Source organism: Myotis daubentonii, chromosome 2 (assembly GCF_963259705.1).
Source record: "Myotis daubentonii chromosome 2, mMyoDau2.1, whole genome shotgun sequence".
Taxonomy (NCBI): Eukaryota; Metazoa; Chordata; class Mammalia; order Chiroptera; family Vespertilionidae; genus Myotis; species Myotis daubentonii.
The window spans coordinates 189,884,108-189,899,510 of NC_081841.1; the positions used below are offsets into that span (position 1 = coordinate 189,884,108).

General features: G+C 38.7%; 1 protein-coding gene across 1 annotated transcript in view; it reads left to right on the forward strand.

Moving 5' to 3' along the window:
* Positions 1 to 15,403, forward strand: part of MYO16 (myosin XVI) — a 424,936-nt gene that overhangs the window by 227,076 nt on the left and 182,457 nt on the right. The window contains exon 22 of the mRNA XM_059685100.1: positions 1,451 to 1,651. Coding sequence (XP_059541083.1) covers positions 1,451 to 1,651 — 201 coding nt within the window. The remainder of the gene's footprint in view (positions 1 to 1,450; positions 1,652 to 15,403) is intronic.

A 15,403-nucleotide genomic window follows, 5' to 3' on the forward strand; every position in this document is an offset into this window, starting at 1 on the left:
GCATGTGTGCCTCCACCAAGTGGAGGGTCTTCCTATATCTGCCACTTTCAACCTTTGTTCCCTAAGAGTGGCACCAGAACGATCTCATCTTTTGCAGCCCTCAGACAGCTAACTGGATACCATCTTTGGGTTTTCTTTAGCATGAGCAGGAGACTCTGAAAGGCATAAAACAACTCAAATATTCATGACACAAAAAATGGCTTTCTGTTGTCCAAATAAATGACATCGGGTAAGGCCAGTGGTAGTATGTTTTAGTCACCTCAAGTCAAAATAAAACTGAAATTGCTATGAGGGTCAATATAGATCTCCTCACTTTCTGAGAAGGCTTCTTTTTTTTATGGTATTCATACTTCATTGATTTGATGTGAGGAATTAAGACAGACGACAGACAGAATAAGTAAAGAAATAATAGCCCTGGCCCACATTGCTCAGTGGTTAGGATGTCGGCCTGCACACAGGAGGGTTGCAGGTTTGATTCCTGCTCAAGAGCACATATCTTCCTTGCAGGTTCTATCCCCACCCCCAGGCCAGTGGGTTCGTGGCCTGTGGGAGGCAGCCAATCAATGTTTCTCTCTCTCCCCTTCCACTTTTGCTAAAAATCAATGGAAAAAATAACCTCACCCTTTGGGTGAGGATTGAAAAGTAAAAAGAAGTAATATAAAGTACCTTATTTTAAAACATAGCAACAGAAAATTTTTCCTAGGAAAGAAAAGATAAGCAGCACAGAACTGAGTAAAAGTTATTCAGTTGATGGGTAAACCATGTGGACAGAATGGTGTTCTGTGTGTGGGAGATTGCAGTATCAGAGGTGGGAAAGTTCTTTAAGCACTATTTTTCTTAATATAAGATTAATTTTATATTGTTGCCTACTATATGACTTTATTTTCCCTACTTGGCACAATAAACTATCAGACATTTAATTTCAATTTTATAAGTTATAAGCTTCAAGCTTTCTTTTCTCCTAAGTCTAAATATTGGAATATGATATAGTCACTTATACTTCCCACTGAATGAGATTTTTGTCATAATTTTCATGGCCAACATCACTGTAGGTCTTGGTTTTTGATAAGTAACTTGTCACCATAAGTATGAAGTATTTGACATGGTTATAGGTCAAGAAGAATTGCAACTTTCCTGTAGTTGGAAATTTAATTTTCTTTTTGAGATGAGATTATACTTTTTAATAACTCCAGTGTTTTAGTGTTATTAAAATATACTCTTTAATTTTTTATTCACTGCTCTAATTAATAAATACTACTGAGGGCCTACATTACATCAGGCCCTCATTACACTGATTCTAACAGTGAGCAAAAATAGATGTGTGTTAAAAGTAAAGACAATTATTTTCTGAGTGCTTTATATGAAATGATGAAAATGTAAAGGATCATTCATGAATAACAAAAATACCAAATTGAGTAACAGAAGAAAAAAAATTCTTCTTAACTTTCAGAAGCCATCTGGATTTCTCTCTTTATTGGATGAAGAAAGTCAAATGATTTGGTCAATGGAAACAAATCTTCCCAAAAAACTACAAAGTCTCCTTGAATCCTCAAATACAAATGCAGTATATTCCCCCATGAAGGATGGGAATGGGAATGTTGCCCTCAAAGATCAAGGCACAGCATTCACTATTATGCACTACGCAGGACGGGTAAGTTCAAAGTTAAGTACGCAATTTATCATATGCACTAATGGACCAAAGGTCTTAAGGACAAGCTTTAAAGTTTATGATATTTTAGAGTTTCTTTTAATAAATGGAATTTGGGTGAACAACCCACAAACTTTTCCATGTCTAAGCTCTTTTCTTTTAGACTGATAAGGAGTTAGTACATCTTTAGAATGTGGGTGATGAAGCGTTCAGTATGATCCTTCTCCTTCTCATAATGTTTTGAAAATTATAACTTAATATGAGCAAAAGACACCTGGATTTCATACAAAGAGCTCTGATGTGAACTGTGGGATATTTTCATAATCCAAACAAGCATTGGACCTCTGAGTTTACTTACCCTTAAAATAGTTTTTAGTAGTATTTTTCTTAAAGCATGTCAACCTAAGAAAGCAACTCCCAGATCTCTTAATTCCCTAGCCAGCTTTGGAAAATGTGTTTCTTTCTTTAAAACCTTCAAGGAATCACTCTTACCTGTCTGAAAAATTGTCACACTCTCCAGGCTAGGCTTCTATTAGACTACTTCCTGCTGATACCTCTCTTTTTTCATGACTCACCTGTTACAACTGCCCTATACAAAACCTCTGTTCAAGTTTTTTTCCTAATCCATCCACTGTTTCCCTACATTCCCATCCCTACCCCCTTAAACTCCCTCACATTCAAGCTTAAAATAGCCCCCTTATCTTCTTCACAAGGCCAAATTGTATCCATATTTTAATACTGAGAAGCACATCCCACTTATCGTTGGTCCAGCTCCATTTATAGTTAATGTCTTCTATTCTTATATTTGTGGCCCTCAGGTATGCCCCCCCCCCCAATTTGGCACTTAGTACAAATTCCATATTAGAGGGTGAAATCTCTACTCACTCTCTCACACTCAGTGCATTGCATTCATTTCAGCCAGTGTTTACTGAGTCTCTACACGCCAAACCCAGAGCATTAGAGAATCAGAGGGGAGTAAAGCATATTCCTTGCCCTCAAATAGCTCATGGTCAAATAAGGAAAAGGTAAGTTACCCAATAATTATGATACAATTTTTTTACAATCACATTAGTAATATTAACAAAATTCTAAAGTACCACAGAGAAAGAAGCAATTATTTAGCTTAAAAAATATATAGAAATGTTTTCTAGGGAAGTGAAATGTGACTTAAGCCTTTAAGGCTAAGTTAGAGCTTACTAAGATTAAAAGGGAGGGACATTCCAGTAAAGACATGGACTTTTGCAAGTGAATGGCATATATAACACTCAGAATTCAGTTGCATATGACAGAATCCATTCTAGCTGTTCAAGCAGGAAGTAACTTCAGTTCAGGAAAATAATTCCTGGGAGACTCGAAGTTGAACTTTTGGAAATGACCTTAATTAAAATCACACCATACGACAAGACTACTGAGATAGTTAGGTCCTCATCTTTGGTCAGGAATCCCCCACTCATATGGAGAAGCTGCTGCTACAGGTACTGACTGTTATTTAATGTTACGAACTATACCAGTTAAATAGCCATACCCTGGTAATCCACATGGAAGAGGTCAGTGACTGGGACTGCCCTCTTTTATAAAAATCTCTTTTATATTTGAGATGTCCACTGCCAGAGAAAAATAAAACCTCTGCATGACATGCTTACCAGTAAAACAGCAGAGGCAGCAGATGTGTGTCCTCCATCACTTCTGCCTTCTGAAGCGTGTGCCATAGTGCTGAACTGGTGGATGCTACAGAACAATCAGATTCTAGCTGTAAGGGATCCCGGAAGGGGAACTTGCCTGCTTTTCGACATCTGCAGTATATGAAAGCAACTCGCATGAAGGCGGTGTATCATTCTGCCATTTCCACCCACATCATAGTTGGGAAACAGTACAAGAATTTCAGTGAAGTCTATTGAACATGTCTGTAGAAAAGTCTAAAAAGACTGCTTTGGCCAAGTCAGGAATAAATATGTATGTACTGTTCAGAACTTTGTCCTCTCACAGTGTTCATTCATCACCTGTTTTCAGACAGGGTGGGGTGAAGTAGGAAAAACATGATATAAGATGGATTGAGGGAAAAAGGACGGGGGGCAGGGAGGCTATGGAAACACTCAGGCAAGGACTGAGTGTGAGCAGTGGCTGGGGAATGCAGAGGAGGCATTCTTAAGGAAGGGGCTGGGGACAGAGCCTGACGGGGTTTGAAGAGCAAGGGAGGACACGTAGCTTGAAATAACACTGATGTTTCTCACCCCCTGTATGGTTATATTCTGCCAACCGAGAGAAGAAATCCCAGAGAATGAGGCAGCTTGAAGGAAAGATATTCTGTTTTAGATGTTTTCAATTTGAGGTTTTAATGGAAGTCCCAATAGGATGCTGAAAATACTTGACGCTGGGATGAAAGACTTTGGTTTTTAGAAATGCAGTCATATTTTTGGAAATGTGTATCTTGATCATTTCGCCAAGAAAGAACATGGAGAAAAGAGAAGAGTCAAAGAAAGGGAGGAGGAGCAGAAGGCAACAGGAAATGCTCCTGGATGCGACAGTGAGGCCCAGAGCATCTTTGTGAGAAATTACAGTAGAATGATGCCAAAGGAAGGCTGGAGTAGTTAATGGATGTGGAAAGTCAGTGGAAGATTTTATATATAAAAACTAGAGGTCCAGTGCACAAAATTCGTGTACTGGAGGGGGAGGCGCCCTCAGCCCAGCCTGCGCCCTCCAGCAGTCCGGGACCCCTCAGGGGATGTGCTACTGCTGGGTTAGGCCCACTCCCCGTCACCACCACTGCTCTTGCCAGCTGTGAGCCCGGCTTCTGGCTGAGCGGTGTTCCCACTGTGGGAGTGCACTTACCACCAGGGGGCAGCTCTTGCATTGAGCATCTTCCCCCTAGTGGTCAGTGCACATCATAGTGACCGGTCATTCTGGTCATTCTGCCATAAATGTCACTGGGCTTTTATAAGATAGATAACATTCCCAGAGTAATTTCTTTTATATTTGAGAGGAGTGTGTGTGTGTGTGTGTGTGTGTGTGTGTGTGTGTGTGTGTTTTACATATTGAGTTGTTTCCATCTCCTGGCAACTCTATGATGAGTGATGTCCACAATGTCCTATCCTCAACAGCCCTGCCCAGCTCCTGTAGATTCATGCCTGTGGCTTCTTTTATGGAACCAATCCATTTTATATTTGGCCATTCTCTTCCTTTTGCCTCATATTTTTCTCAGCATTACATAGTCTTTTCCAAAGAACTCTGCCTTCTCATGATGTGCCTAAAGTAGGACAACTTCAATTTTGTCACTTGTGCTTCCAGCAATGTGTTAGGGTTCATTTGTTCTAGAACCCACTTATTCGCCTTTCTTTCCAGGATCTGCAGAGCTCTACTCTAACACTATGAATCATTTTTATGCCTATCAGCCTTCTTCACTTTCCAACGTTCGCATTTGCTCTTAGTAATTGGAAATACAAGGGTGTGGATGATCTTAGTGTTGGTCTCTAAGGACACATGTTTACTCTTGGTGATCTTTCCTAATTCTCCCACTTAGCCTTTAAAAATTCTTTATCACAATAGCAATCTTTTAGTCCAGTATTCAGATTGTTAAATCTATATTTTCTTTATATAATACATTTATTGAATTTATAGGATTTAATTGAAAAATTACAATAAGGTATAATTAATGATTTTGGAAAATTATTTTTCTGTAAGTTTCATGGGATCCATCTTAAGTCAGTATATACCTGACCTGCCTTGTAAATTTGTGTTTATATCTTGAAGAGGTGTTTAATAAATGTTAATTGTGTTAACTTGAATGGAATCCAGCTTTGGAATAATGTTATTTAATTATTTTGTTTGCTTTTAAAATTTATTCTAGAAGCACTTAATGAAATTTCAATTTCAATTTTTTTACAACCCTCAAGACAGAGCTTGCTTTTATTTTGTAAGGTCTTGACTTTTATATCCAAATAACTTTTTTTCTTTATTGATTAAGGTATTACATACGTGTCCTTACCTCCCCCATTATCCTCCCATACCCCCAGTCATGCCCTCACCCCTCTGGTGTCTGTGTCCATTGGTTAGGCGTATATGCACGTATACAAGTCCTTTGGTTGATCTCTCCCCCTTACCTCAACCCTACCCTACCTTCCCTCTGAGGTTTGAGCATCTGATCGATGCTTCTCTGTCTCTGCATCTGTTTTTGTTCATCAGTTTATGTTGTTCATTATATTCCACAAATAGTTGAGATCATGTGATATTTATCTTTCTGTGACTGGCTTATTTTGCTTAGCATAATGCTCTCCAGTTCCATCCATGCTGTTGCAAATGGTAAGAATTCCTTCTCTTTTTTTGTCGCAGCTTAGTATTCCATTGTGTAGATGTACCCCCGTTTTTTAATCCACTCATTTGTTGATGGGCACTTAGGCTGTTTCCAAATATTAGCTATGGTAAATTGTGCCACTATGAACATAGGGGTGCATATATCCTTTCTGATTGGTATTTCTGATTTCTTGGGATATATTTATAGGAGTGGGATTATTGGGTCAAATGGGAGTTCCGTTCTTAATATTTTGAGGAAATTCCATACTGTTCTCCACAGTGGTTGCACCAGTCTGCATTCCCACCAGCAGTGCACGAGGGTTCCTTTTTCTCTACATCCTCTCCAGCACTTATCATTTGTTGATTTGTTGATGATAGCCATTCTGACAGGTGTGAGATGGTACCGCATTGTCGTTTTGATTTGCATCTCTCGGATGAGTAGTGACTTTGAGCATGTTTTCATAAGTCTCTCGGCCTTCTTTATGTCCTCTTTTACAAAGTGTCTATTTAGGTCTGTGGCCCATTTTTTGATTGGGTTGTTTATCTTCCTTTTGTTAAGTTGTATGAGTTCCCTGTAAAGGTTGGAGATTAAACCCTTATCAGTGATAAAATTGGCAAATATGTTCTCCCGTGAAGTGGGCTTTCTTGTTGTTTTATTGATGGTTTCTTTTGCTGTACAGGAGCTTTTTATTTTGATGTAGTCCCATTTGTTTATTTTCTCTTTAGTTTCCATTGCCCTAGGAGCTGTATCAGTGAAGATATTACTTTGACATATTTCTAATATTTTGCTGCCTATGGATTCCTCTAAGATTTTTATGGTTTCCCATCTTACATTTAAGTCCTTTATCCATTTTGAGTTTATTTTTGTGTATGGTGTAAGTTGGTGGTCTAGTTTCATTTTTTGCATGTATCTGTCTAATTTTCCCAACACCATTTATTGAAGAGACTGTTTTGACTTCATTGTATACTCTTGCCTCTTTTGTCAAATATTAATTGAGCGTAGTGTTTTGGGTCAGTTTCTGGGTTCTCTATCCTATTCCATTGGTCTATATGTTTGTTCTTGTGCCAGTACCAGGCACTTTTGAGAACAGTGGCTTTGTAATACAGCTTGATATCTGGTATTGAGATCCCTCCTACTTTGTCCTTCTTTCTCAGGATTGCTGCAGCTATTTGGGGTCTTTTTATATTCCAGATGAATTTTTGGAGAGTGCGTTCTAGGTCTGTGAAATACGCCATTGCTATTTTAATGAGGAGTGCATTGAATCTATAGATTGCTTTGGGTTGTATGGACATTTTAAGCAAGTTTGGAGAAAAATTGAGTAGTTTTAATGAAAATATTACTGAATTCTAATAGCAATAAAGCATAGCAGAGCAAGCCATTTGGTTAGTTGCCACAGAGCCAACACCCCGTGGAGTCATGGATTTGCCTGTAAAAGTACCTTTATCTTTTAAGCAGGATTTTCCATAATTGGAGTCAGTTTTGTGTTTTCTATAAAATCTTTTATTTCACTGAAATGTACTAATGAGTTGTAGCCCAAGGACTCCCTAAGGACTAATTCACATTTTACATTATAGATTATATGTAATTTGTGACAGTATGTCAAGCCATATGCCATTCTAATCTTCAGATGTAGCTACCTGTACTTAAATTTTGAGCTATTCCACTTTCACGGAAAGCAGCATATTCTGCATTTTGAGAATCAAGAGATGTAGCGAAGAGGTAACTGGAAGGATGAGCATTCCTCAATAGCTCTTTGATGATAAAGTTGATCCCAAAGTAGAACTCCATGGGTCTGGGGTCCTTGGCTTGGTTTGCAGCCTCTCCTTTGGCCTAATGGATATTCTAAAGAGTCTTTCTTATAATCACTTGCTCCTGCTTGATTGATTTACCTGGTTTGGTTAGTGAAAACTCACTGCATCTCATAGGAAGGATAATCATTAAAACTGGTGATGATTTTGGCATCCAGTCCCACCAGGATTAACTCATCCATCCTGTTCTGACTATGGGACCCTCCCATGCTTCAGAATATTGTAAGGCTCAGAAGTCCTTTTAGAAATGTTTAAGCAGCCGTAACCGGTTTGGCTCAGTGGATAGAGTGTCGGCCTGTGGACTGAAAGGTCCCAGGTTCGATTCCGGTCAAGGGCATGTACCTGGGTTGCGGGCATATCCCCAGTAGGAGATGTGCAGGAGGCAGCTGATCGATGTTTCTCTCTCATTGATGTTTCTAACTCTCTATCTCTCTCCCTTCCTCTCTGTAAAAAATCAATAAAAAATATATTTAAAAAAAAGAGAAATGTTTAAGCAACATTATTTGCATTATAGCTAAAGATCTTTCCTAAACACATTTGAATATTTCATTACTCGTAGGAGCATGGTGTATTTTCTAATCTCAATTACAGAAATAGTTGAAATAAATGGAAACTGGCTGTGCATGAAATATTAACAGGGGCTCATTAATGATCATGAATCTGAATTTGAGAAGGCTGTGAGTTGTGTTGGGTTATTATTTGTTTTAGCAAATTTTAAATCATTTAGGGGATTACCTGTTCTTAAAATTCTGGTGATGGATAAGCACTAAATTCAGAAGTATGTCTAATTTTATTGGCTTTTAAAATGAAGAATATCAAAGGAAAGAAGAATTATTATTTGGCAAAAGACATGGGCTCTTAGGAAAATTTAATTTCCATTAAGGTGATTCTGAACTAACTCTAATGGGAAATAGTATTTTGAAGTTTCTAAATTTTAATGTGAGTAGAGGGAATAGATTAGGAGAGAGTAAGGCAAACTGAAATAAAAGAATTAAATTAATGAAAATGTAGGTCAAAATTAAAAGTTGTAAAATATATGAAACTTACATACCTGGTCCTCTTTGTTTTCTGCTCATCATGTCTTTGTCTGAAAGTTGTTTATTGTGATTTTATTTTTTTACCATGAAGTGATTACCTCTGGATCTCGTATAAATGTCCCATTCTGTGGCCTTGATTTTTTACATAAATCAAGTTGGTAATATTGCTCTTGCCTAAGGTGAATTGTCTGTGTTTTAGCCTCCTTTTTCCCCCAAACAGTTAACTGTTGTAGTGGGTAGAGTGGTGGCCATCTAAAAAATATGTCCTCGTGCTCATCCCTAAAACCTGAGGGGGATCACACGGGGAAAAGGGTCTTTGCATATGAAATTAAGGATCCTGAGATGGAGGAATCATCCTGCTTTAACTGGATGAGCTCTAAGTCCAGTGACAAGTATCCTTATGAAAGTAAGGCAAAGAGAGCTTTGAGAGAGGAGAGGAGGCCCTGTGACCACAGAGGCAGAAATTGGAATGATGCAGCCACCAGCCAAGAATGCCTGGAGCTACAGAAGTTTAAAGAAGCAAGGAAGTAGGGTCCCGTACAGCCCCTTGGAGAGCAGAGATGGCAGATTTCATAGTTATGGCCTCCACACCTATGAGATAATAAATTTGTCTTGTTTTGAGCCACCCAGTTCTTGGCTATTTGTTACAGCAGCCCTAGAAAACTAATATAGTGTCCACTGGTTCAGCATTTACAAACTAAAAGAGAAGTGAGTAGTTTTAACTCATAGCATTGTAGAATTTCTTTGTCACATTTAAAGGTGACCCCTGCATCTTACCACCTTTATTTTTGCTCATAAGTTTTTTCTCACCTGGAATGCCCTCTTTCTTTTCAAATTCCACCCATCCTTCCAAGTATCAAGTTCTTGGCCTAATCCAAATTGCATCGATCTCTGCCTTCCCCAATCAGTAATGATGCCTGATGCTTTCATAGCATTTTCCAGTTTACAAAGTGCCTCTGAGGCATTTTTACCATGTGTATGAATGCTACTGTGTCAGTTTTCCAGTTAAGTAAGCCTTGGGGAAAGTCAGTGATTCACCAAAGATTGAACAGCTATGTGTGTCTCCTGAGGGTGGTTTAAAACAGCAGGAATTTATTCTTTCACAGTTCTAGAGGCCAGACTCTAAAATCAAGTGTCATCAGATTTTTTTAAATTTTATTTATTTTATATTTTTGCATATACTGAAAGAAATCTGTTCCAAGCCATCTCCTAGCTTCTGGTGGTTGCCAGCAATAGTTTTCTTCTTCCTCCTCCTCCTCCTCCTCCTCCTCCTCCTCCTCCTCCTCCTCCTCCTCCTCCTCCTCCTCTTCCTCCTCCTTCTCCTCCTCCACTTCCTCCTTCTCCTCCTCCTCCCCGCCTCCTCCTGCTCACCTCCTCCTCCTCTCCTCCTCCTTCTCCTCCTTCTCCTCCTCCTCCTCCTCCTCCTCCTCCTCCTCCTCCTCCTCCTCCTCCTCCTCCTTTTTCTTCTACTGCTTAGACACAACACCCTCCATCTTCTCATGGTTTTCTCCATATAAGTGTCTCTGTGCGTCCTCTCCTCTTTATGAAGGACACTGGTCATTGAATTTAGGGCCCATGCTATTCAGTATAATCTCATCTTAACTAATTGCATCTGAAAATATCTTATTGATAAATAAAGTTACATTCTGTGGTTCTGGGGGGACATGAATTTTTAGGGTACGCTATTCAACACACTACAGCCTAGAGCAGTGGTTCTCAACCTGTGGGTCGCGACCCCTTTGGTGGTCGAACGACCCTTTCACAGGGGTCGCCTAAGACCATCGGAAAACACATATATAATTACATATTGTTTTTGTGATTAATCACTATGCTTTAATTATGTTCAATTTGTAACAATGAAATTGGGGGTCACTACAACATGAAGAACAGTATTAAAGGGTCGCAGCATTAGGAAGGTTGAGAACCACTGGGCTAGAGGATCACAATACAGTGTCTTGTTTCCTCAAGTCCCATATGTTTTTCTCTTTATGCCATGGTGTTTGGGGAAATTTGTAAAGTGTTTATTGTCTGTAGTCATGGAATTGCTGTGGTGTGGTGTGGTGTGGTGGAAAGACAAGTGGTAGGTTATGCACTGAGGCACTGGGACTCCATTGCTATAACTTTGAGTAGGAGACTGGCCTTCAGTTGACACACCCATGAAATTTGTAATTAAGGAGAATATAGATATGAACCTCATAAACTTGTTCTGAAGGTTAAACAATGAGCGAGCAAGCAATAAATGCAAATATGATTATTTTGAGATATTGCATCAAATCTGTGAGTCATATTTCCCTAACAATAGCTTTAGGTGCAGTAATACCACCATATTTAGGAAAAATTTGAACTCATCAATCATAGGTATTCAAGACCTGAAAATGTCTCAGGGGTCTAATCAACTGGCTATATTCTCACATCATAATATTAGGGACTCGATTTACTTAAATCAAGTTAGTGGTAAAATGTCCTTGATTAGTTCACAAAACTGTATTAGTTAGTTTTTATGTCTTATGACTGCTCACATTGCATAAAGCAGTGTTTTATAAGTCATATTATAGTAGTCATTTTTATTTATCACACTGTTATTAATATCACTTCAGCAGATGATAGGGAAAATGTAACCACTATAGCTATACTTTCTTGCTCTTCTTATTTCACTTAAACAACTTCAGTGGAATATACGCACAAAAAAAGTCAAGCTATTCCTCTATCTATGGAAAATATAATTTTAAAAAACATTTAGATAAACTATTTAACTTTGGTAATATGACATTCTGTTTTTCACTGAACATACAAGGTATTTTGTTATGAGAAGTTCTACCTCAATTAAAGAGATTTTTGTAAAAAATTATGTTCTTTACCTTTTGTCTTTATGACTAATATTTTAATTGAGCATATAGGTATGTGAAACTTTAGTACAAATTTTAAAAGATCCTTTCAATATGATTTTTCTTAAGGAAATTAAAGCATTGTCTGCAATTTATATACATATTCGGAGAAGCAGTTTTATGATAGAATAGCCTCTTTATATAATGTGCTTATAGACGTGTTTTTCTGTGGGTGGATTTTGATTGCATTCATAAGGATTCCTCTTCCATCTCCCTAAACCACATCTCAGCAATGCAGTTGTGAGCCCTGATGATTATTATTCATCTCACTAATTCTCACAGGCCTGTATGGGAACCATATTACCAAAATGTTGCTCATGGAAGTGATGTGGAGAAAAGAACGATGTTACTGATTTGTGGCAAATCTATAAAATACCTGAATTTTTTTCCTTCTACCTGAAAAGGATCTACCCCTATTGTTGAATCAATTAAGTTTGAAATGTGTTGGTTTAGGTATATGGTGTTACGCAGATCCCTGAGAAGTAGAGATCTTTATCTCGTTGATACTACAATAGGTTCTAGTTGACATAGTGGTGAAAGCCTGGCTCTTTGTCCTTAGACATATTTACATAACATGTGCGAAAAGGAGACCTTGGCCTTTTTACCTTCCCAATTTTACCTGTGTCAGGAACAACTTCTGTAGCTTGTCAACTGGCCTTCACCCCCTAGACATTCGTAGGAGACACAATGTATCCAAGAGGACTCTGAAAGTGAGCCTTTAAATCAAGAGAAAAGGAGCTGGACTAATCAATAGGGAGGCTTCCATTTATTTCTCTTTCTTCTCTCCAGGCAGAATCCCCAGACATAACAATGAATCTATCCAGTCTAAGCCAAACTGATACTATTAAAGGTTACTTGACAAAGATATTTTGACTCACACAGAAAGAGCTTAATTTACATCAGCATGTTTTCACCTCCTGCACAGACTTTTAGAAAAACAAAAATTAACTTTACCAGGTGCCTGGCCATCTGTCGTTTCTATCAATTTCACCGTTGCCATAAATTTTTGTCAGGGGCTTGATAAATGCTTCCTTACCCAGGTTTTGGTGAGGAAGAGAAAATGCAGGGTCCCATTTAGGAACTCTTACTGTTTCTTCAAAGATTCAATAGCTTCTGTTACCTTCATGGGCTGACAAAGTTTTAAATAAGAAACTTTATATTTTCTAGAATATTGATAGCTTATTATTAGTGGATTGTTTTTTTATCTTTAGAAGGAACCAATGAGGCATATTTATATATTTCAGATGTGTCAGTTTCAAGGCACTGTCCAATATATTCTAGGTATCTAGATAAAAAATCTTAACAATAATACCATGTGTTCCTAATAACTTTTAAAAAGTATCAACTTAAAGTAAATCAGAATGCAAGCAAGCAAAACTATTAGATAGAACCACTTAATGGAAAAGTAAAAAATAAAAGACTCTGCTTATAAATATTGATGCTATAAAGAGATCAATTTACTGTTGCACTTGAAATGGAGACTCTTTTCAGCAAACCTCAGATAGAGAGGTGAAACCAGCATGAAAAATTATCAGGCCCATTTGTATTTGTTGAAAATGATCTTTTATTCTTTTTGCTAAAATCCAATCTATATCTATAAAAGCCTAAGCAACCATTATGACCGAATGACCAGAATGACCGGTTGACCAGTTGCTATAATGCGCACTGACCACCAAGGGGTAGACACTCAATGCAGGAGCTTCCCCCTGGTAGACAGTGCACTCCCACAGCCAACCTCCCATGGCCCCTCCCCATGGCCAGCCAACCTCCCCCAACCTCTACCCCCCCACCTGGCTGCCCCCCTCCTATCAACCTTGATCTGGGGGTTGGCCGGCCAACCTCCCAGGGTCCTTCCCCCGACCCAGCCAATCCCCCAGTAGGCTTTGATCATTGGCCAGGCTGAGGAACCCCGCCCATGCATAAATTTGTGCACTGAGCCTCTAGTCTTTACTATATTTTGATGTGATATATTGTATTCTAGAGTATATCTCAAAGTTTTGCATTTTTTATCACCTATTAAGTCCAACTACTTATCTTCTTGGATTTATATTTTGCATCATATAAATTACATGGTGGAGAGAGGGATTATAAAATTATAAAATATAAGTGAACTTTTTCTTTCATAAATATTGATGTTTCTCATGGTAGTATTTGATGTCTTCTCCTGGGTGTTTATTTACTGTCATTGACTCAGCTTTGTCTATGAGATGATTCCCAAATCTTTAGTGCAACCGTTTCTCCTGTAGGCTTCATATCTCCTTTTTAATATCTCTGCTTGGGTAGCATCTGAAATGCAACAGATCCAGAAGCTGACTAAACTAAACTCCCTAGCCACCTCCCGAAGTTTCTTCCTCTCAACGTACTTCAAAAAGTAAACAAATGAATAAAACTGATTTTTCCATATATGCCCCACTTTACAACTCATGGTAAAATCAGAAACCCAGCTACTTACCAAATAAAAGCTACTCTCTCCCCTGTTTATCTCTCAAATTTAAAAACACTCCTTCTTAGGCCAGTACTCTATTTCACATCACCTCCCTCACTCTCTGGGCTTACGTTAATAGTCCTCTAACACTAACTTGTGTTAGTATAACATAAGTGGTAATTATCGATAAAGGGATGAGTGGATATTTTTACTTAAAGACATACCTACTGCCTCTGTTTTGTTTGTCTTCTTGTTTCTCTGATAACACTGATGGAAATTAAATGTGATTATTCCGATCCACCTTGTTAGTAATAGACCTGAAGCAGTGGCAGTAATGGCTGCTTTCTTTACCAACTGCTCGTAAACCATTCTTTTAAGCATTTCTACCTTTCAGCTTCACTCTCCTTGCTGGAAGAATAAACTGTGCTTTCTCCTTAAAAAATCAGATCTTGCAGATCATTTTAACACTCTTGTTTTTCATGTACCTGGTAGTTGAACAAGCACAACTCGGAGGATGTAATCAAGATTCAATTTCATTTTTGGCTCACACTCTTTTTTAAAATATATTCAGCAGGGACCGTCCTCTTCTCTCTCCTTATAACTAGATAAAAACTCAGGCGGCTCCAGTGATATTTTTCTAGTCGTAGAAAGTTCTTTATTTGCTTTCATAGGCTCTCACGGACTCAGTTCAGTAATTGTAGTCCTATATAATAATCAGAACTGCAGGCATAACTGAAGTTAAGTCCCCTCATGCATCAACCAGAGAGGAGGCCCTGTACAGTGGCCTCAGGCATTCTGATTTCTTTATTTTCTTGTTCTCACTCGCCTTGTATTGTCACAATATGGCTTTACACACACTGTGTATGCCTTTTGGTGTTTAGGGCTAACTCTTGGTTGCTTTTATGGGTACTGAGACCCTCCTCCCCTGGGAACTTTGGACGCCCTGCCTAGGACCTTGGTGAAAGCAATTCTCCTGGGTGGCAGCTCCCCCACAGCCTCGGTTTCTGGTGTTCATTCCACACTCCCTTCTCTGGGCTCCATTATTCCCAAGCCCCATGTGTCCTCTTGGGCAGGTGTGGCGTGGGCCAAAAACGTAACAGTGTTCTTTGTAGTTCATCAGAAACATCGTATGTTCTGTGCTCTCCTCTTCTAAGTGGGACACAGCTCATCCCACTGCAGCAGGGGTTGTTTCTCCCCTACCCACCTCCCCCACCCAGTGTTATACATTTTTATCTCTGATGTATGTATTTTTTAGCATTTTTATTGGGGTGACATTGGTTAATAAAATTATATAGGTTTCAGGTGGACAAGT